The 21,984-nt window shown below is 38.6% G+C and overlaps 2 protein-coding genes across 5 annotated transcripts in view; one reads left to right on the top strand and one right to left on the bottom strand.

Moving 5' to 3' along the window:
- The window catches only part of FAM184B (family with sequence similarity 184 member B), a 58,045-nt gene extending 38,787 nt beyond the window's left edge, over positions 1 to 19,258 (top strand). For 3 of the 4 annotated variants that reach the window (XM_071807339.1, XM_071807338.1, XM_071807337.1), the window contains 8 exons: positions 6,861 to 7,073; positions 8,310 to 8,463; positions 9,623 to 9,735; positions 10,164 to 10,348; positions 14,416 to 14,533; positions 14,694 to 14,798; positions 15,473 to 15,678; positions 17,153 to 19,258. In XM_071807339.1, the coding sequence (XP_071663440.1) occupies positions 6,861 to 7,073; positions 8,310 to 8,463; positions 9,623 to 9,735; positions 10,164 to 10,348; positions 14,416 to 14,533; positions 14,694 to 14,798; positions 15,473 to 15,678; positions 17,153 to 17,243 (1,185 nt within the window). In that variant the 3' untranslated portion in view covers positions 17,244 to 19,258. The remainder of the gene's footprint in view (positions 1 to 6,860; positions 7,074 to 8,309; positions 8,464 to 9,622; positions 9,736 to 10,163; positions 10,349 to 14,415; positions 14,534 to 14,693; positions 14,799 to 15,472; positions 15,679 to 17,152) is intronic. The other variant, XM_065837973.2, reaches the window with a different exon arrangement.
- A 49-nt stretch (positions 19,259 to 19,307) lies between these two features.
- MED28 (mediator complex subunit 28) lies at positions 19,308 to 21,699 on the bottom strand. The gene is made up of 4 exons (XM_065836806.2): positions 21,525 to 21,699; positions 21,386 to 21,452; positions 20,110 to 20,222; positions 19,308 to 19,648 (listed from the first exon to the last, which is right to left on the bottom strand). The coding sequence occupies exons 1-4, from the start codon at positions 21,681 to 21,683 to the stop codon at positions 19,451 to 19,453; spliced, it is 537 nt and encodes a 178-aa protein (XP_065692878.1). The 5' UTR covers positions 21,684 to 21,699; the 3' UTR covers positions 19,308 to 19,450.
- Positions 21,700 to 21,984: the final 285 nt, after the last annotated feature.

Here is a 21,984-nt window from a genome sequence, read left to right as displayed (position 1 = left end):
ATCAAGAACGAACTAGAGAAAGCATTGTGAGCCCAAAGTGGCCTGGAGGATGTCATAGCTTATGTACAGTTTCCCACTCTGGTTAAACCTAAGTCAAATACAAATCTGCAGACATGGATTAATCTGGAAATAAATACCTGAGTTGTGTTAGTATTAGATTATCCACCTGTAAAAGCTGTAATATATAGTCAGCTACGGGACAAGTGAAGCAAATTTTCCAAATTAGTACATCTACCACAATATTTATACAGGAAAGTGTCATTTTAAAAGCCATAACAGGTTGGTTAAATAATTTTTTCCAGAAGCAAAAGCAAAACCCGTACAAGACAATTATTTACCCAGGTAAAGAGTGCACCTTTAAAATTTCTGACAACTGTGAATATACATTTTCTCCCTCCCAGGAGTTCTGCTTTTGTGTTGTTCATTTCTTTTTGGCAAATGGTATCTGCTTTGAAGTGCTGTGTATGGGATATCTCCTTTTCTTCAGCGTGATCATTTGAAGTTTTTGGCTTGTGTACATTTTGATTCTTTTATCTCATGGATAAGCTATAGAATAACTTCTTTAACAGGACTGAAATCAGTGCCCTAATGAAAAGTTCTGATGATATTCAGTGCTGCATGCATTTTTCTACCCCAAGTATATAATTGCATTTGGTACCTTTTTCAGAAGAGCAATGAAATTATTTGTGATTGTTTGTTCTGGGAGATTATGGGTGAAGGGCTATATTTTCACTATGAGAATTTGTCATCTGTTTTTTTTTTCTTTCCTGCCACTGTGGGTTTTGAGGCTCCAAGATTTTACTAAGCAAAATGAGGATATTCCCAAATATGTCGATTTCCTTCAGTCTGGTTCAAGAAAAAGTAATGAACAACAGGAATTAGGTAGCTCACACTGTGGAACTACTAATTACAGATAGCCAATGTTGTTCTAAGTGGCTGTCTTTAATTTTGATTGCTTTATATCTTCACTGATTCTAGCCAGTTTAACTTCTTCCAGGTTCAGGGCAGCTTGCAGGGCAACAGTTCTGCAAATGTTGAAGACTTACATCTTTCTCAGCTGGCATTTGTAGACTCTAAGTGTCCATAATAAGCTCTTTTTGAGTCTTCAAAGACAGAAAAAGGACAGATAAGCTAATGTTGGCCCCCTTTTCTTACCTGCTTCCACTTTCCCACGTGCCATTACTACTGCTTGATGTGATGCGTTCCAGCAATGGGAGCATGTGTTGTGGTCATTTACTATGTAATACCTGCTTTTTCTCTCATTCATGCTGACTAGTTCTGAGTGCAGCATGTTCTTTTACCTGAAGAGGCTAAATGCCATTTTTAGGTTTCATTACACATTTGAGCGTGCCACGGCTTTCTACAGGTTCTTCTCAGAGAATTTCAGGTCAGTCCAACCTGTGCTGACCTATCCAGAGTGACTTCTTTGCACCTAATCCAAAACATGGGTTCTCAGAAATTAGTTGTCTTTATTCTTTTCCAAACTCCCCTAAATGTATATTTTTCTACAAAAATAACTTACTCTATACAAAGCTGAAAATTTACAATGATATTCTGGTATCACTGGGTAACGCCTGAAAGTTACACCAGTTTGAGGTGTGAGGGGAAGAGTAGTGGCACGCTGTCTGCTCTCCTAGTATGTATGCAGGTGGTACATTTCACTCAAAGGTCTCAAAGTCAGAAGGCTTATGACGTGAAGCAATTATTCTTCAGGTTTGGCAGATGAAAAAGGCAGTCAGTCATCAAATTACATTTCTCAAAGAGATACATTCAAGACAGAAAAATAGGAAAGAAGCCTGTGTTTCTTAACTGCTAGTCTTCTCATATCACAAGATTGTGGTAAATGCAAGGGATGGTGGGAAATTATTGCCACTATAAATATAAATAGTATATAATAGTATATATCATGCCGTATGTTATGCTCACAACACCATGGTAAGTGTGAACAGATAAACTAAGAAATGTTTTATTGTATGTTAGAATCCTAGCAATGCTCCCCAAAGGGAGGAAATGCTCCCTCTAAAGAGAAATTTTGCATTTTTCTTGGCACTCTGTAAGTAAGTTACTTTCTGAACCAATTACTTGGCAGTATTGCCAAGGAGGTAAATAGTTTCAACTTCTAATGCTTTCCATCTATAAATATGCGAATATTCACAGCCACCCTTTACTACACAACATTGTGTTTCACTGAGGGCATGATTCCCAGCTGGGAACCTTTGCAATGGCTCAGCCCAGAGCTTTTGCCTCAGAGGCTGCGCAATGGGCTGTTACTAATCCAGTTCTAACCTGGATACAATTTCAGATCTAAAAATAGCTTCCTTCGCTGCATAAGGCACGTTTTTGGTTGGGCTGACATAGCTAGAGCATTATGCAGAGTAGACAGAAACATGATAATTTCACCTCTCTGGGGATGCACTTCAAAGTGGCAGTATTTCTGTATTACTGAGATTTTTCTGGATAAAGAAATCAGATTCACACCTATCTGGTCCTTTGGAAGGAAGGATGTGTGATCCAATGTGGGTCAAATGCTAATTAATTAAAGTCCTCCAGTTCCTTGCTTTTGCACTACAGGATCTCTTCAACATGTGTTAAAGGAGCTATTCTGGAATTAAAAGGTGAATAAAATGGAAGCACAGACATTACCTTGTCATGATATGTCTGTGAGCACTGTGAGCACAGCAATGTGCACAGCCCTGGTGTATCTTGGAGGTACCACCAAATAGCAGCAGTAGAGGTATGCCTAGTGCGTTCACACCTGTCCCTCCAGTCAGGAACTGGTGTAAGTTTAGGAAGGCAGTTAACTGTGAACTTAACTGACCTAACTGTGAAATAAGCCTGAACACAATGGTAAAACATAATTTTATTATTTTATTACTTCTTATAACAGGTTACCATTTTGATGTAATAGCATCATAGTACAAGTAAAACCCTGTAGCATTTGGGTGCTTTATTTTGACTCTGAACAAATTCTCAATTATGGTGACTCTTCTATAATACATTAAAAGGCAGATTTAAGTCTTTTATATAAATTCATCCCCTAGCAATGCATTGAGAAACTTGGATCTTTCTACTTAAAAGATACGGAAAGTCAAAGGATTCTCTCTGATTCCAACTTTAGATCTTGCCTTTGTGATTTCACATTCCGTATATACACTAAGTAAAAGAAGGGGAGAGCAGACATAAGATAGACTTCAAGTATTCATAGTGCTTGCAAGCACAGTGAATTAAAATAATCAAAGCAGAAGTCAAACAGGGGAGCCAACTGTGGTGGCATGCACAGCCTTAAACTTGCCCAGTGTTTTTTACCCATGGGCTTTCAAAGTCTGAGGATACTTCTTCAAAAGAATCAAGCCATCCTTCCCAGGAGGAGGACAGTAATTATGGTTAGAAGAGAATGAAACTTGAAAGACTTCTGAAGTATTTCAAAACGTATGTGACATCTTTTAGTAATAGTTGTTATTTTTTTCTTTACTTGGAAGACAGTGAGAGGCAAAATCACCTGGCATACGAAAGGGCAAGTGCAAACATAACCCTGAAATTGGAAAATAATTCAGCAGAGCCTAGAAAAATACTGTTGCCTAGAGTTTATACTGTGGGTAGAGATTAGTTGCATCTGTAAGACCACTTAATGCCATGCTCGTGGATAAAAGTGAATGAGTAATAGTATTAGAGGTACAGTTTTTTCAAGAGGTTTTGAGTTGCAGCAGGAAGATGTTATAAAGCAGAAGATCACACAATGTTGCTCATTTGTCAATAGTAAAAGGACCCAAATAGATTCTGGACTGATGTGGGTCAGCATTGTTTGATTGATTTAAATGTTACTTTACCAATTTAAACAAATTGAGGGTCTGCCTATCTGTTTTGAGGTAATGAAACACAATTAAATGCCTGGGCACTGCAAAATATTCCAGAGAAGGATTTGGACTGGTGGATTTGAAAGCCCTTTTAACTGAAAGACAGGAGAAGTAAACCTGAAGGAATGGAAAAGTTTGTTTCTTAACTTCTAATATGTTAGAAGTAGCAGGATTCATGAGAAAGAGTGTGTTTGTATGCCTGATGTATTTATGTAGGTCTTTTTCCCTGAATCACTGAAAAATAATGTTTTTTGAAAAACTTTTCCATCTGATTTCTTACTACATTATGTTCTGTGTTGCTACCATTTTACTGCTTAGCCTGTTTCTAGTTAGTATGATCTTATGTTTCATGTTAGTAGTGCTTTGAACGATTAATTGTCTAAGAAGAGAGTCTGGAAGGTTAACCACAGCTGAAGTTTTTATATGTCTCTTTTCATCTTTCCCACCTAGATGAATATTTAATTTGCAGAAGAAATATTCCAAGCAACATTTGTCCTGTTTCCAGTTTTTCTAGTAGAAAATATACAGCCTACTCTTCTGGCACATCCTTTTTACTCACTGGCTTACTTTCAGGAAGCCCAGAAAAAACCAAACATGCTTGAGTGTAATAATGCTAGTGAATATTAGGTCAGCTGATCCAGGAGACTGTACAGCATTAAGTATTTCACATCAGAAGTTAGTTTTATAAGGAACTGCAGTACCTAAAAACTTCAGTGTTTCCTTTCTATAGGAAAACTTTGGCTTGAGTTCAATAGGTATTAAGGCAAAGTAAATGTTTTACCTGTAACCAGAAGCCAAGGTGCCCCTTTGGTTAAATCATATAATTTACCATGTATTAAAAAAATATGAATAAAAATTGTGGCAGCTTTGGAAACAAAGGTATGGTTGGCAAGTGGCTCTGGCATCTGCTTCGTTTTGGAGTGTATCCAGGCCACAGATAGATCCCATCACACAGACATTAGAGACAATTAATGTTTTTCATTAAGAATAACATTTACCAATTTTTCTTCGCTAGTTTGTTCAGACAGATAGTTCTCTTTGTGTTTAATTGGATGACACAGCAGAAGATGCCAAAAAATGACTGGACGATTATTAATAGTTAACCTAAACTCAGTTTGTGGCAGCTGAAGCTAAGTGTTCTTTCAAATTTTGTCATTCAAATAAATTTAGGTGGAAATAGCTTCAGTGAAATTCGAATGCACCACATTGGTTTGAAATTATTTAGGAAGTGATAAAACTAGTCTTTCATTTTCTGGCACTTAAAAGAGAATTAAAAGACAAACAAACAAACACTTTATTTGCAAAACACTGGGTGAAGGAATGTTTGTTTTCTTCTTATCTACCAACCTAGCATTTCCATGAGGTGTGGGAGACCTGGGCTTGTTTTGTTTGATTTTGTTTGTTTTCTTCTGTCAGCTTTCTCACCATTTAAAGAGTCCCTTGTCAATGGGTTATAGGATAACACTGGGTGAGCTACAGTGTTGTAGAGTTGTCATTGGACAACCTAGGCCTTCATCACTTGGGTAAATGTCCCAGTTACCTTAATATGCACACGCACGTACTCTCTTGTTCTTTCGGTTTTTCCATGCCTCCATTCTTCTTTCTCCCTCTGACATACACAAAGCCGAACCACCGCTGCCATCTCTTCTTCCTCTGTGTTCTATGAATGAGGCCATTTGTCTCCTTGCAAATTATGATATAATTCAAGTTTTAAAAACATTGAATTCAGTCTGGAGGACATATTTGAATTTTTCATTTTGATATATACATTCAAAAATCTTTCCTTTGGACAGTTTGACTAGAAGTTTATTGATTGCTTGGTGAGAAGGAACTATTTAGCTACCCAAAGCTACAGTGTGTCCTCAACTAGAAAACTGGCTGCAGTATGCATAAAAAAAAGGAAGGCAACACTGAAGAAGAAAAAAAGAACATATATTAGTGTAGAGGAAAGAGTAGGCTGGAGTCACGGGTTATAATCTGTATCATATCCAATTTGCAGGTGTGTGTAACATCATTTGAATCATTTAAAGTCAAATTAAATTCTAAGGAGTCCAATTTCTTCCTTTCATAGTTGGAATTCTGTTTCTCTAAGGCTGGAAGAGTACAAGTATACAAAAAATGGAAGACAGACCATCCTCTTTCACATGCTCCCAAAAAGAAAAGGCGAGAGACATAAAGGTTTTGCAGGAGGCCTGGCACTGCAAAAACGCAGACTTGGAAGTCAGATACAGCAGCCAAAAATACTAATTTGCCTTACTAATTATGCATGCTCCATCTAGGCAGAGGGCAGTTTTTCAGAATTTCACAGCTATGCTATTTGGAATGGCAAATTGAAGAAGAAGGGCAAATACAAATTTTTGCTGAAAGTTTAGAAAACTTAGCAAATAGAAAAGAGACTGGATTCTTCCTTCCTTCCCCACCAAAACAAACAAACAAAACAAAACCAACAAACCAATAACAAAACAAAACAAAACAAAAAAACCCACACACAAACCCACCGAGTTAGTCCTATAAACAGGTATTTTTTGTTACTTTTGCATCAGCCATTGTAGACATGTCTACTGTATTTTCTAATTAAGCTAAGCAGGGGAGAAAATAAATCAAATCTGAAGTGTGGTGTGCAGAATTCTTGTTTCCCTTGGTTCTAGTCTAATGCTTTATATAAATGGACTCTGCAGTGTTACATCTGCAGGATGACAATATGCACAGCCTTAGGCCTGCCCCCTGGTTTGTGCCATAATTATTGTGCAAGTTGAACTATGGTTTATATGGATGGGATGGAGCAATTTGAAAATAAATTATTTAAGACAAATACTTGATGGGCAAGAGATAGTCTATACAAGAGATGCCATTCTTCACTAAAAAAGGGTCTCATTGCATGAAACAAGCATCTTGCTATTTTTCATAGAGCAACCCAAGTTTAAAAAATGTACTCAAATTTACATAATTCCTCTCCATTGTGAATGCAGCCATTAATCCTATCCTGCTGACTTACTTTTCTGGAAGGTGGCTCAGCTGAAGCAAATATTAGACCAACAAGCAAATAATTTCAAGGAATCACTGCAGAAACACAATCTACAGTCCAACAAAGAAAAAGAGAAGCTTTTGCAGGATCTTCAAAACACCATCAAAGAAAACCAGAATGTTAAACTGCAGCTGGAGGTATCACATCAAAAAGTCTTAAAAATGTTGGAGAAAAGCAAAAATCAGGAACTCAAGGTCAGTTTATAACATACTAGTGTAAATAATCATATTTGTGGGATAAACCATATTAGCCAGAGCCGATTATCAAAACTCAGTTATCTCCAGTTATCTTAATGATGTGTTGCCATTGGTGCACTTCATGAATTATTTTGTGATTTTGAAACACCATAATCTTCGTTTTTGTTTGTTTGTTTATTTTAACATACAAACTTAGACCACAGTGTGAGTGAAATAGTATCATAAAATAATATAGCCTATTCTCTACATTTAGACTGCAATGAATACAAGCTACTCTTTCTGTGTTCTTGCTTCAGAAATGCAAGGGAATTCCTAAGTGTATTATTAACAGGAGTCAGTTTTATTCCTTTTCATCCATTGTTAGTTTATACATAAATAGTTTAAAAGTAATACAATAGGCATGTACACTGATGTGTATTGCCTTAGATACCTTCAAGAAATCAATCCTGTAAGTGGATAACTAAAGCTTTTAAAGGTTCGAGTAGATTTATTTCAGTGACAAAATGTTGATGCATATATTGAGGTTTTAAAGAATGTTGCTGTTTGGGAAAAAAAATCAAATTGAAAAATCTACATGTGATTGTCACCTGGAGTTCACATGTCCCTGTTGATATTGCACACCTTAGGGAAAACCTCCTTATGAAACATACGTAGTAAAACCATCCTAGATAGAATTTAGTATCATGTTTATACATTCAGAATAAAATTCCAGCTTTAACAAAAGCAAGCTGAAGGCAGTGAGCTGGTAAAAATGAGAAGTTTGCTTTCAGAGCCACTGCAGAGCAACTGCTCCATCATTTACAGTGTATCAGCAGCATTTCTAACAACAGTGCAAGTTTTAGCTAAGAACGATAAAAGGAAAGATGGAAGCCTTTCTTTGAGATGCTGCGATAAGTAATGACATACAGGTCAAATCTGAGGACTTTGTATGTTGAATAATAAAACATCTTTCTAATGCCAAATAGTGCAAAGATGTCAGTGTGATTATTTAATGATGTATGACAAATCTAACAGATGATATCTTTATAATTTATCTTGTCCCTGTTAAGTTTTATTTTTTGACTTCAGCTCATTTTTATTCTTGTGTTGATGGAGTGTTACGTAAATTGGTGATGAAAATAGAAGTTGTGCAATAAAAGACCAGATTCATCCTGGCATTACAAGTAAAACAACAAGGTGATAAATGGGCTCCAACTACTTTGGTTTTTTTTGGGGGGGGTCTTTTGTTTACAGGAGGCAGAAGAACGTTTGAAAAAAGAATTTAATGAGACTTTCAAGATCCAACATCAGTCTCATAGGCTGGAAATACAAACCTTGGAAGAGAAAGCAAAGAAAGAATTACATGATGAACTGAAGCAGATACAAAAGCAGCAGACCTTGTTGCTGGGTATGTTGCATGTCATGCACAGCTCCTACTGCTTGATTATATGCTGAGAAGCACTGACTTTCCTCCCATTCATTTTCTTTCCTATCTTCTGGGAACTCAGGTCTTTGTGAATCTTCTTTTCCGCACCCTGCAAGTTCAGCTATATAGACTTAATATTCTTTGTTAACCTAGCTCTCAACTGTCAGCAGCAGAATGTTGCTGGGAGGGTAGTCTGATGTATAATGTTCGAGTATGCATTATCAGGTATATTAAATTGGAATATGGTAGTTAGTGTATATGACTTTCCTCTTTTTTTCCCTGTGATATGAAGAATTATTATATGTGGCTCAAGTCCACTCTGTTGAGTTCAGCAGTGGAGACCGGTTGCTCCATACATATTGTTAAGTCAGTTTAGAAAGTTTCCTAAACTGTTCACAACTAAAAAGAATGCCTTAGGAGGACCCGTAATATCTCCGGGTTTGAACTCAGGTTATTAAAGCTCATTTATAAAAGGTTTTTTAATTAAAGAATACTTTGAAAGTACTTTTAAGTACAAACTGGATTATCTTCTTGAGGTTTTTTTTTTTTTTTCAGTAATTCAAATTTGCTAGAAAGATTTGTTGCTCTCTAAAGTTTATATGTTCAATAGATAAATTCTTGTTCTACAAGAAGAATTGTAGGGAGACAATAGAGAGACAGAAAAATTTCCTTCTCCTTGTATTTGATGCATGCTGAAACTTTTACCCAATATACTCAAAAGTTGCAGTGTATGACAGATCTGCTTACGTAAGTGTTGTACTTCTCTAACACAGTGAGAGCTCTCCTCAGTCTGACGTATCGCCCTCTATAAAACACCAGTGGACTTAACAGGGAGGCTCAGGGCTGGTCCAGTGAAGTTCCAGGTTAGAAGAAGCCATAGTGATTTAGTCTGCAAAACAACTGCCACAGAATTACCTCTCTAATTCCACTGTTGAAACATTGCTATTATCAATCCATATGTTCTTACTGTTGTTCAACCGAGTTACTTCTCTAGTAATAGGAGGCCATTACACTTAATGGCGAAGGAGCAGAGGAACAAAGCAAAATGTAATGTATTAGTGTTGTCATTTACATTGTCTATATCTGCTTTCCCCACCCAGCTGGCCTCTGACTGCCTTAGTGATTGTCTCATTGTTACTAGGATCTCTGAGGATGGAACTCTCTGAGCAACAGACATCATGCACTAATCTCAAGAAACAAATAGAAGAACTCCAAACAGAGCTGCGGAGTGTGAGGACACTGAAGAAGCAACAGGCAAGAATCCAGTTCCTACTTCATTGCCATATTGTATTTTGCAAGAACAGTAGTATCATATTTCTTTCTTCAGAGATAATAAAAGTGTACGGAATCTCTTACAGAAATGGAACAGGTTTTCTTCCCTTATGTGCCACTTCTAAATGTTAGCATTGTTTATCATCTTTTCCCTATGGGCAGGCTTTTCTTTCCCTTTACAGATCAGAAGCTACTACACAAGTAAATGAATGAATGTTGCAATAAAATAAATTTTATGGAGACTATAAAATATGTTCAGGAACTTTTGATCACAGATTTTGTCTTGCATATAGAATTGCATAAATAATTGAGAAAATCTGTTCACAGAAATTCAGTGGATGTATTTCCAGTGAATTCTTCACGTTAAATAATAAGAGGCTGTGAATAACTAAATTTGGCCTTTTTCTTAGGAAGGAAGTAGCCAGAGCCAGATCAGATCTCTTCATGATGAACTGGAAAAATGTCAGAGTGAAATTTCTGAACTCAAGAAAGAGAATTTACTTTTGAAGGACACAATGGAGCTGCTCAGTGCTGAGTTGGAGTCGCAGAAGCAAGAAGCTACACAGCTTCAGGATAGGGAGAAACAGCACAGAAGGTTTGCCTTAAATTCTCAATCTAGAGATTCAATAATAAAGCCAGCAGCTGAAGTGTTCTTAATGTGATGAGTGTCAGAATCTCTCTTTTCTAAAGAGGTTAGGTGTTTTGTATATGCAGTAGTTCATTTCACATTTCTCTCCAGCCATAATAAAAGGATTTGAACTAATTGTTCATTATATGTCACAGAGAAATATGTCCAGTGTAGCCCCACAGGAGTAACTGAGAAAATCTGTGTCATGCAGATTGAAAGGCAGTGGAAGACATAAACAAATCCCAAACCCCAAGAGCTATGAAAAAAATTTAGAAGTCTCTGAGAATTTTTTTTTTTAATACATACCCTCTGTAGCCGAAACCAATGGGTTGTGAACTCTAAAGACGACACCTGAGAATGTCACGTGTACTCCGTAAGAATTTGCTTTGGCTGTAGCAGCCAGTTTTGCACTGGGGACACTGACAGGGCCTCTGGGCTGATGGAAGTCTGGAGCTGAAATGCTGCCAGGGCACAGAAAGGACAAGCTGACCTGTAGTCTTGGCTGCCTTTGTAGAAGGTGGACTGCATCCTCTTAGTGTAGACACAGGCTTGGAGCAAATGTTGCACTGCAGTAATAGCATCTTCCCATTTGCGTGCAGAGAAAGTGCAGGACTTATCTTTTACATGGGAGACAGGACTGGGGTTCACTGTCCAGTGCATTTATATGGCTGTTGAATCCTTTCAAATTTCTGGGTGATCGTACTTAACACATCCTCTTTGCGGAGCAATTGAGGGATCTGGTGCATGGGTACCTTTCAGTTAATTTCAGCAGTAGTGTAGAATGTATGCCCTAACTACTCATGCTGTACATATAAAAGGATTTCTGAAGAGTGTACCCTGAAAGGAATCTTTAAAATTATGTCCTATACAGTCTTGAGAAAAGCACCCAAGGGATACAGGGTCTCTTGGCAGACTGTCAGAGTGGCCAGAGTAATTCTGTTTCTGTCTACCAGTTGAAAGATATTTAAAGAATGAGAAAGAAACTTTTTTTTTCCTTTGCACCCTTTGGAGAGTTACTTGAAAGTGACTTTCATTTCAAGCATTTGAAGCAAGATCAACAGAAAGAATTGCAAACCAGAGAGTTTCATCAGTGCCCTCTAGCTACCTTGAAGGAATTTAGAGCTTCTGTTCATGAAGAGAATTATTCACATGTCAGTGACGAAGTCTAAAAGGCCTCAGATGCTAAAGCTGCTGGGCTGGAGGATAATCTTTACAGGGGATAAATGGCGTAGCTCTACTACAGTAAGCATTTGAGAAGGAAGCATTAATGGAAATTATATAAGGAGAAATCCTTCAAATAGCAAGAGGTAGAACCAAAGAGCTGAAATGGTCCTTAGGCACCTGATAAAGACTGCTCTGAAATTAACCCATGGAAGGTCTACAACATTAACTCGCAGCTCTTGTTTTGCTTTTGCAGGACCAATAATTTGTGCATCTAAATATCAGCTTTATTACTTTAACAACAGTGACCTTGTCTTGTGCTAGGTAGTTGTTTCTGATTTGAAAGCTGGTAGTGGTTTATTATTTGCATTTGCCAATTTCTTTTAACCAATTATTTAAAATTACTATTCCTGCTGTTGCCAAGTAGGTGAAACCAGTAATCTGCCTGAAGTCATCATTCCCATTTCCATTCTCTTGAATTGTGTGAGTTCCACCTCCAAGAACTGAAACCTTTTGCAAGGATTAGGATGAGAGCAGACAAAGGTTTTTTATGGGAAGAGAGGACAAGTCCCACAATGTTTATTCTGAAGGAAAGCTTTTATTCCACCCTTGAAGATCCATTTCAGGGATTCTGCTTCCATCTTTACTCCTATTCTTCTGCTTCTTATTTTGTGCCAAGTGCCAAATCAATCATTCTCATGGCTGTGCTCTAATTTCAAGAGCAGAAACCTTTCATGGTCCTTTTGGCCTTTCCTGAAGCATATCAGAGAGAAAAAAGAGGAAAAAAAAAAAAAGTGAAAGGGGCTTAGAAATACAGTAAAAAGGAAAAAAAAAGTAAACTGACTATCTTTTGTGCAAATTACAACTGTTAATCTGCTGGGTCTGATGTCTCTGTTTTAATCAGTAGAGAAGAGAACATGGGCTATGCATTGAGTTAATGAAAAAGTTACTTCAAGTTTTAACAAAATGTTAGCAAACAAAAGGCAACAAACCAACAATGATTCTTCAGTAGGTGTCTATTGATTTTGGGATCGGTATCAGAAAAGCGGTGTTGTGGCTAGGCTTGAAAAAAAGTGAGGCACTTTTTAGTTTTCAGTTGATGGTGTTAATCAAGTAGCTTAATCTTTCAAAATATGTTGTCTGTTAGAGATAAGTGTTGTAGTTAAAGGCATTGTTACCTTTCTTGCCTTATCTATTTTTAAAAAATTATTTTTAAGATGGTGGTAGGCAGTATTAAATGTTTCTGGTGCCATGATGTGATGAAATAAAGCATCAGAACCTCACATTAAAATCCAATACATTTCAAAATAATTTTGCTTAATACAAGTGAGTTCCTATTGTACTCTATTGTCATATTTGACCATTAAGATTGATGTGCAAACTAACCACAACCAGAATATCAATAGCATCATTATATAGAATAGACCCTCTGTTTCCTGAAGGCTGAAGGTCAAGTACTTCTCCAAGTAATTTTCCTCTTTCTCAGTGTTAGTGTGGTTCTGCTTCAGACTGTAACTGAAGTGTCAAAGTCGCATCGGTAAGCAGAAGCCCAGAGCTGCACCTGGTTAACTGCCTTTGTAGTCAATAAAAGACCTCAAAACTGCATGTTTTGATCAATGATAGTATTGAAATAGTATTGAAATGTGAGAATTCAGACATATTTTAATACCAATGGAAGGTTACTGGTAGAAGACCACAATATCAAGCATAAAATGAACTGGATATACTGAAACAAGATCAACGGAAGGAAAGTGAAAACATATTATCTGATTTCAGCAGCACTTGTCACATCTCCAAGCAAAGATTTGCACCTTAGAAACTGAGTAAGTCATTTAAATAAACTCTAGCTCATACTGGCAATGAGTTCCGTTTGCAACTATTATTCTTACTATGCCTAATTTTTTTTATTACTCAGAGGTAGAATATTATAAGCACTGAAATTGAAGCATATAGGTATTTCCTTTGCAAACACAGATGCAGATATATTGTAATGATCTCTGAACATTGTTTAATGTAAAGCTCTATACACAGAAGTTTTACAGTTTGAAACTAAAACCTTCACTTAGCATCTTGCAGTTTTATGAAGTGTAAAATCATCTTTTTCATAGATTGTACCAGAGGCCAGCGTCCTTTGAGGTTTGGTCATGCTCCTTCTCACTCTTTTGCAAATTCCTGAGGACAAGCCCGACTAACTCATGTAAATAAATGCACTTCACAGCCCCCTGTGGCATTAAGAAGTTCTGTGGTGCTTCAGATCGTACAAGAGAGGCCCCCCAGAAAAAATCCTTGTGATTATATATATCTCTTGTCCATTTATCTTATCCCGACTGCGCAGCACAGGTCCAGAAGAGACGCCTACGTGCATGCAAGCAGGGCTCAAACCATTCAGATGTTAAGATGCCTCTCTTTTCATGAAAGTTACAGGAATTTAGTGTTTCTGAGGCCTCTGTCAAATATGGTTGGAATTAGCCTGTGGATTCTAAAGCTATTGGGTCAGAAAAGAGAACAAATAGATGAATACAGGCATGCATAGGTACTGTGACACAGAGGGGTTTTTTTTCCTATAAGAAACTAGACTAGCTATGTGGTTTGCAAGCTTGCTAGCATTTTACACCAGGGACTGGATTTTACACTGGACAAGTGTTGTGGGTTAACCCTGGTGGCAATTTATTTTGGAACTCCAAAGCATTCTATACTTACATATAATCCATGTGCAGACGCCCATTTTAAAAAAATGCTGCTTTATCAGAAAGGCCTGACTATGTACCTGCATTTTAGGCTTGGAATTTAGGGCAAAGTACAGCCCAGGTATCTCTTGAACGTGGCCTGAGGAAGTTTTTTCTGGTCTGTTTTTTTTTTTTTTTTTGGTACAGACTTAAAGAATCAGAAGAAAAGTCAAGAAAGTGGGAGTCCAGATCAGAAGATGCACACCTTATAAGCTCTCTGCAAGACAAATTAAGTGAGAGAGAAGAGATTATCAAGCAGCTGGCAGTAAGATTTCCTTTTATGTGTACATATATATTTTGGGATCTGTTGGAAGGCTCTATTCAGTGTTTTACACATTGTTTTAGACTGGTACTTTCTGTTCTGGAATACTTTGACCAGCTTCAAACAAATAGATGTTCATACATGTAACTTTATTTCCCCTCAGGAAGGAAGAAAATTTCAGCATTCACTTGTAGCCAACACTGAGTCTTACAGGAATCGATCATTTTCTTTCAACCCTGGTACAAGATGCCTGACTCCTTCCATGAAGGTAAAATGGGCAATGCAATTAATGCAAATTATGATGTTTTATTGCTATTTGAATCATAGAGATGATCAGGACAATAAAGGTCCTATTAATTTTTATGATGACGTTATTCAGTAGAATTCTTTCCAGTAGGCCAACCTACAGTCAGGTGCTAAGTATAACATAAATTCAGTAGACACACATAGATATTCGTGTTTAAGCAAATACTGCAACTCTAAAGACCTCAGTCTTCCACTGGGGTAAGCACAACTATTGCTTGCAGATTTGGGAGGTGCTGTTAGGGATATTGCATGTATCAAGGAAAATTAGTTGTGTTTGAGCTGCTCAAGATTTGCCCTTTGTCATCCCAGCCCCTCTGTATGATGCTGCCTATAAATAGTCATGGAAAGAAGGGAGGTCGGCTCGGTGCAAAGCACCTACCTGAGCTCTGCAAAGCTATCAGATCTGATGCATCTAAAACCTGAAGGTCAAATACACGAATTGCTTTAATTGGGCTGCCTAATCCATGAATCCTCACAGCATACCCTGAGAATTTACTTTAAATGCCTATAGGAAAATATAGCAATCTTCATTTTTGGGTGCTCCTCATAAGATATCTAGGAATGAGGTGGTGTTGAGGTTTTATAGTATCAAGTGCAAAATGTGTGTGTAATGAAGTTTTCTGTTACAATACAAAGCAGAAGAAGACGACGGTTGAGGCGCCCAGTCGTGTTGTCAGTGTCCCGAATTTAGCTTCCTACGCAAAGAGCTTTTTGAGCTGTGACTTGCGATCAAGAAGAAGTGCTCCTCAAATAACAAAATCTACCAGCTTAGACCGGAGTCCTGGGTGCCTCAGGGTGAGCTCTCCATCAGCACAGTCCTCAGACACCAATGCTGCTACAAGGTATTTGTCCATTTTGCAGTGACTTGTAAGATGGTAAACATATTGTTCAGAATCTCACAGGCATTCAGACACCTTAGGCATTTGGAAATCATCAATGACGTGAGGTTCCCATTGTACAGTGAACTCTGTGTGTTCAGTTCTCTGCAGATAGGCCCAGAACTTTACTGCCGAAGTAGGATGTGAGCCCAGCAGAGCTTGTGATTGCAACATCTCCTGGTACAAAAAAATTAGAGGAGTTGCAAGTATTTAACTAAGAATGTAGTTGATAGTGAATATGGCTGTTTAAAACTTCAGGCATGTGTTTTCCTTCTTACTTTGTTTCCTCACTTTGCACATGGTAGATGTGGATAGCATATTTTTGTTTTAGGGCATATTTGAATGTATCTACGCTAATAATTTGGAAAAGGGTTGAGAGACTTAAAAAATTATTTATTAGTAAATACTTAACTAAAAACTTCTTAGTTTGATTTTTTTTCTCTGAAAAGCTTGAATTTTTTTCAAATTTATGAGTTATTTAAACAATATTTAGCTTTATAAATAACTGAACCATCTCTTCAAGAAATAGTTTAAAATTCATGTAGTTAACATTGTACAGTTATAATGATAAATATTTTTAAAAACCCCAAACCTACCACTATTCTTCAGGACAAAAGCCAGCCTTCTTACCTATCTCCTGCTGGAGATAAGTTATCTTGGAAATTGTGTGCTAGAGTTCTTTCCTCGAAGGCAGATGGTGCTCACTGCTGCCAAAGACAGTAACGTGGGCCATGGGCTTGCATCCAGTTTGGCAGTTTCCTACATCTTAAAGACAAAAGCATTCTGTGTCATGCCAGATGATTGCCAGGGCAAAGCAGAATTCTCTTTTAAAGGGAAACGTACAGGCAGACTGAGGCCAGCTTGGCTGCTGCTTACTCTTTTAAATCTATCAATTCTAAGTAAAGTCACATTTGCTATTATAAACTACCCAAAATTAATATAAATGTTACAAAAGCATCTCAAGTGCTGAAAAATTAGGGACTATGTAATAGGATTGATTGTAAAAGCCCATTAATACTCAGATAAATCTTTCATTTCCAAATAAAACTTTTACTCAACATTTTTAATGCAGAAATTGTATTTCATATTTTTAAGAGTGAATTGCAGCTGCCATTTGCTGATTTTCAAGGCTTCATATTCTTGAAGCATCCTTTTTTTAATTTATTTTTTGAGATGTCAAGTCAATAATTATGTTCAAACATTTCTCCACAGCTGTTCAGTTCTCCTGCACGCTTCCCTTCGTGTTACTACCAGTGCTGTAAGCCCAGTTATCTGGCTAGCACAGATCTCACTAGAAACTGTAGCTGGCACCTTCTGGCCTCATCCACTTCATGTAAGCACAGATCCATTCATAGATTCATGTGTTTTTCCAGGAAAAAAAGTATTAAATATTGATAAGATTGCAAGTAATGATGCTGATGCTTATTTGTTTGCACAGGACACATGGCAATGAACCACCACAAACTAAAGATGACCAAAACCAAGACCCTCAGCATCAAGAATGGTTTACTAAATATTTTTCGTTTTAAAGCAAACTATTTCCATACTTCTCACAATTACTAGAAAAGCTGTTCCTGTTTTCTATTAAGGAAAGATAATCCAATATATGATTTAGGAAAAAAAATAAACTTCCATGTAAATAATGAGGAACAGTGGCACACTCTTACATCTAATTACTATGGCATTATAGGCATGGATTGAAGGGAAAAAATGCACTATTTTTAACAACCCATGTAAAAAAAAATGAAGAAAAAGCAAAATTCTGCATACTGTTATGCGAAGAGACTTTTTCATCAAAAGACTGTACTACTCCACAATTACATTAAATATGCAATTTGGTCTCAGATACATCCTGTCAAACTGGCTCCAGCTGAAAAAAAGATCTTATTTAGGTGATTTCTGTAGGTTTATACATTTGTTTCATCAGCTGTTTTAATGATTTCTACATATAGTAATTTAATTTTGAAAGTTTTTAATAGCTTTTTGTTAAACTCATTTTAAGCTGTTCAGCATGGGTATGCCTCCAAGAATAGCATGTTTATAGCAGGCTGGTTTAGAAATACTTTCTGGTTTGCTTAATAAACTGTTTTGTATAGTCAGCATTGCAATATAATATTCCTGTTGCACTTCAATATATGTAACAATCAGCCTGATAAATTAGGGTAATATGTAAGTATGAACATTAAAACTTGCTTGTAAATCATCCTTTCCCATGTTTTGCAAAATAGTGCTATGTTATACTAAAGAGTGAATCAGACTGATGCACCAAGTTCCAGATTTACAGGAACTATGTACATGTACATTGTGTTCTTATGGCCACCAAAATGCAAAGTGGGCGAATGACTACATTTATCAGATCATGGTAGCCAACTCATTACTGGGAAGAAAGATGCTCAGGAAGAAATTGACCCTCAGGTAATTCATCAAGAAATGTGAAAGCAGCCTAGTGTTCAAGATAGTTCTCATCTTCAACTGCTGTACGATTTGAATCCCCATTTAATGGCAACCAGCCAGGCCCAGCTGTGTAACACATTGTATATGTGCGAGGAGACGTAGCTCCAGCCTAACCTTGCCTTCTGTCAAACAGACAGCAAGAACTGTACTAACAGATGCAAACACTTACTGCAAAACTGCCACTGCACCTCACCTGCGGCAAAAAGGTGGCAGAAGGGGCAGAATGCTTCTACAGGCCAATACTTCCAGTCATTTAGTACTTTTTACAAGATGAACTGCTTAGTTTGAAAGGAGACTTTGGCATCAGATTTGGCAAGAAGACACTTTTTATAAATACAATCAAGAAGAGGATAAAATGGTGTACAGTAACACTGAGCAGTGCCTCGGTATCTGTGAGAAGATCATAAATATATAGGGCTACATTTTTCAGTAAAATTTTTCATCCACCCTGCCACAAAAACTTTTAAAGTGCATTAGGAAGTTCAATACACAATTACTTATTCTAATTTTCAGGGTTTTAATATTCTCATTAGTTAACTTTGTCCCCAGAATGGTGTCCCTAGAAAGTAAACTTTCCTGGCTATGTGGACAAATTAAGCTTATTGCCTAGTAACAGAGACAGAACACCTTTCCTATTGCTACTTCCAAAACCTTTTCTTGGTTACATTTAGATTACCAGATAGTGCACCCCAGTAGAAGCTAATGCTGTAGACTAGACAGTGCCGATGACACAGCATCCATGAGGAGTGGTCTTTATTTTGGAGGTAGATGTTTTGGACTTTCTCTACACTAGCCTGACAGACAGAATACCAGTAACACTAGGCCTGCATTACATACCGCCCCCCCCCAGCCAGGGGTACACATTTTGCAGTTTCATTTTATCCTACGAGAACCAAATTTGTATATCCTGAGACCCCTGCATGAGATTAGCAAAATCCAGTGGAGATGATCAGTTCACTTTAAAATAAAAAATATGTATTTTCCTCATACCAGCAAAGATAGAGTTAGGGGAAAGCTGGGGCTACTCTTCCTAGAAGGAACAGGATGCATTCTAGGAAACACACTTCTACCAGAAAGCATCCTGAATAGCAGCTCTCTTTTCCATTGAAATATAAAACAAATCCATACTTTTTTTGAAAAAAAAAAAAAAAAAAAGATAATTTATTTCACTTAATTGTCTTAACTATATTTGCAGTACAAATTACATTATACAAAAAGCATACAAAGTAACAAGAACACTGCTTTGCATTGTTGAAAATATTCAGATACGTAAAATCAAAGATCATGTTTGCTTCATTGGAGCAGGAATAGTGGCAGATGCTTGTTCTAGATAAACTAATGGACCTTGAGGCATTTCTGCAGGCTTTTTGTGCTGTACACTGATATCTTCCAGGACCTGTTGCCAGTGTCGCAGCTTAGCCAAATGCTTCTGAATCAATGCTTCTTTTCTCTGCAATTCATTTCTTAATTCTGAAACATCCTAAGGATGAAAAGATCTGTATTAGTAAACAGACAGTATTCATAAGAATAACCACCTCACATACAGAACATGTAGTACTTTTAGCTTGAGTTTTCAAGCTGATCCTATATGGATTCTAATAATGGAAATGTGTCTAATGAAACAGAGGGAAAGCACTGTGCATGCACCAGCTCTGTTCCCCTAGGTCACACATTTCAGAGATCATTACTCCCAGCAAAATTTGACTAACTACTTTGTTTCTTCCAATGAAACCATTATCTGTGTTCCAACACTCCACAGAGCGACAGCATCCAGCCTCTCCAGGTTCATGGTGAGAGCTGTTCTGTGAACAGTCACGTTCTACCAACTTAAGATACAGCACCATGTTGAGAAACCCAAAATTAACGTGAGTGAGGTGATAAACTGTACTGGTACGCAGCTTCTCTCATCTGGCACAATACAGGTAAATTAATTAAACATACCTCTTTAATTACTTGCTCTGGTTTCTGAACTGATAACTGCAGTCTTTTTTGAAGAAAAAAGCATTCGGTTTGTCTCGCAACATCCAGAAACTTCTGGATGCACTGATCAACACCTAAACACAAACCAGCAAGAACAGATTCCAAAAAAGAAGTTATCAGACTGATACTGGTAGTTTTCTGCATGCTCTTAAAAACACTTTTCATGGTACTTTCTAGAAAAAAAATCTTCACATTTACTAAAATGACATATTTATAAAACCAGGATGTGCATTAAGACTCTCTATAAAACGTTGCTTTGCAAACTTTCAGAACTTCTTTTAAAGGTGCAGGACAAGTCGTCTTTTTTCACAAGTTTTATTACATTTTTGGCAATGACAAAGAGTGATATAATAATCTGTGGAACTTGACTGAATAAAGAAAACATTTCACTGCACACCCAAACAACAAGCTCTATTTAAGGTTCTAAAATATGGGCATATTTAGGAGAATGCTTTGCCTTCATATATTGTGCCCTACTGTTTTGAAAATAAAAGCTGTCCCTTTCCAGCACATGACTATAACCCAATATCCAGAAAGAAGTTTTCAAAAGCACTTCTGCTGTTTCAAAACTGAGCTTGAGAGTCAAGCTCTGAGTGTTTTTCAGGGAAAAGTACATTTCTGTCCAGGACCATTTTTCAATTTCCTGTTTATAGCAGTTCAGTATTAATTACACTTCTCACAGAGGTGCCTGTCACACAAGTCCAAAAGCACTGCTAGCGAGCAATCTAGGCTTTGATTTCCAACCTGTTGTTATTGTTTCACAAAGCAGCTTCACAATGCATCACATTAGCTTTTTAGTTTTTGAACCATGTATGTCACTGCACATTAATACAACCCCCTCAGACCCCGGGAGCCAGCTGGCACCTGGACCCTTCCACAAACCCCGACCATTCCGGGGTGGGTTTCTTTCCCCGTGAGCCTCCCACTGCTGTCAACAGCGTTCCACCTGGGAAGGAGCCAACAGCCCCGACTTACACCAAAGTCGCCTTTCCAAAACCGTGAAATAGTTTTTAAACCTCTTGGCAGCCAATGCCAAGACCCCCGGCAAAGCCCAAATGCACCTGCACGACTTCACAATGTTTTACAAGTCAGCCATAGATCTGCAACCCCAGCCGTGCCCCTCAGCACTTCAGGCCTGCAGAATAAACCCTGGTGTATCCAGGGCTCCTGCGAACCGCCCCGCAGCACCTCAGCAGCGCCCGAGAGCCGCCGCGGGTCAGCCCGGCCCTGGCCTCACCAGTGCGGATCTCCTCCTGGTCCGTGCCGTTCACGTAGTCCTGGCTCACCAGCGAGGCGAAGCAGGCCTGCGAGACAGAGAAGTGCGGCGGTGAGAGGGCCAAGGCGGGGCGGCGCCCTCCCCCACTCCGCCCACGCACCTCGAAGGACGCCTCCAGCTCGTCCACCAGCGTGTTGTTGGGATTGCGCGGCCCCGTCGGAGGCGGGATAAGGCCGGCCGGGCCGGGCCCGCCAGGAGGCCCCGGCGGCGGCGGCCCGGGCGGCTGGCTGCCGAACATTCCGCTCAGCGCCCCCGCCATGGCCACGCATGCGGCGAGAAGCGGGAGCCGCGGGCGGGCCCAGGCGCTGCCCCGCCCCGCTCCGCCCCTCGGCGCCGCAGCGGCGGCCGCCGGCGCCGCCCAGCAGCCTCGGGCCCGTCTCACGCAGGGCAGCCCGAGCCGCCGGCTGTCGCCCCCCCGAGTTAAACGGCGAAGAGGCGAAGCAGAGAAAGCAAAGCCATCCTTCCCAGCGGGACCCCCGCCGGCCGGCGCCCTCCCGCGCCTCGCAGCACGGGTGAACACCAGTTGAGAGCCACTGGTTACACACCGGCGATCAAGTGTT

The sequence above is a fragment of the Patagioenas fasciata genome, chromosome 4 (assembly GCF_037038585.1).
Source record: "Patagioenas fasciata isolate bPatFas1 chromosome 4, bPatFas1.hap1, whole genome shotgun sequence".
In the NCBI taxonomy this organism is placed as follows: domain Eukaryota; kingdom Metazoa; phylum Chordata; class Aves; order Columbiformes; family Columbidae; genus Patagioenas; species Patagioenas fasciata.
The sequence above is the reverse complement of the archived record's forward strand: the minus strand, read 5'-3'. Positions and strand labels throughout refer to the sequence as shown.

Coding starts and splice junctions, on each gene's coding strand:
- MED28 (XM_065836806.2), bottom strand. CDS start 21,683: ATGGCGGGGGCGCTGAGCGGAATGTTCGGCAGCCAGCCGCCCGGGCCG. Junction 21,453..21,524: donor AGCTGGAGGCGTCCTTCGAG/GTGCGTGGGCGG, acceptor TCTGTCTCGCAG/GCCTGCTTCGCCTCGCTGGT. Junction 19,649..20,109: donor CAGAGCAAGTAATTAAAGAG/GTATGTTTAATT, acceptor TTTCATCCTTAG/GATGTTTCAGAATTAAGAAA.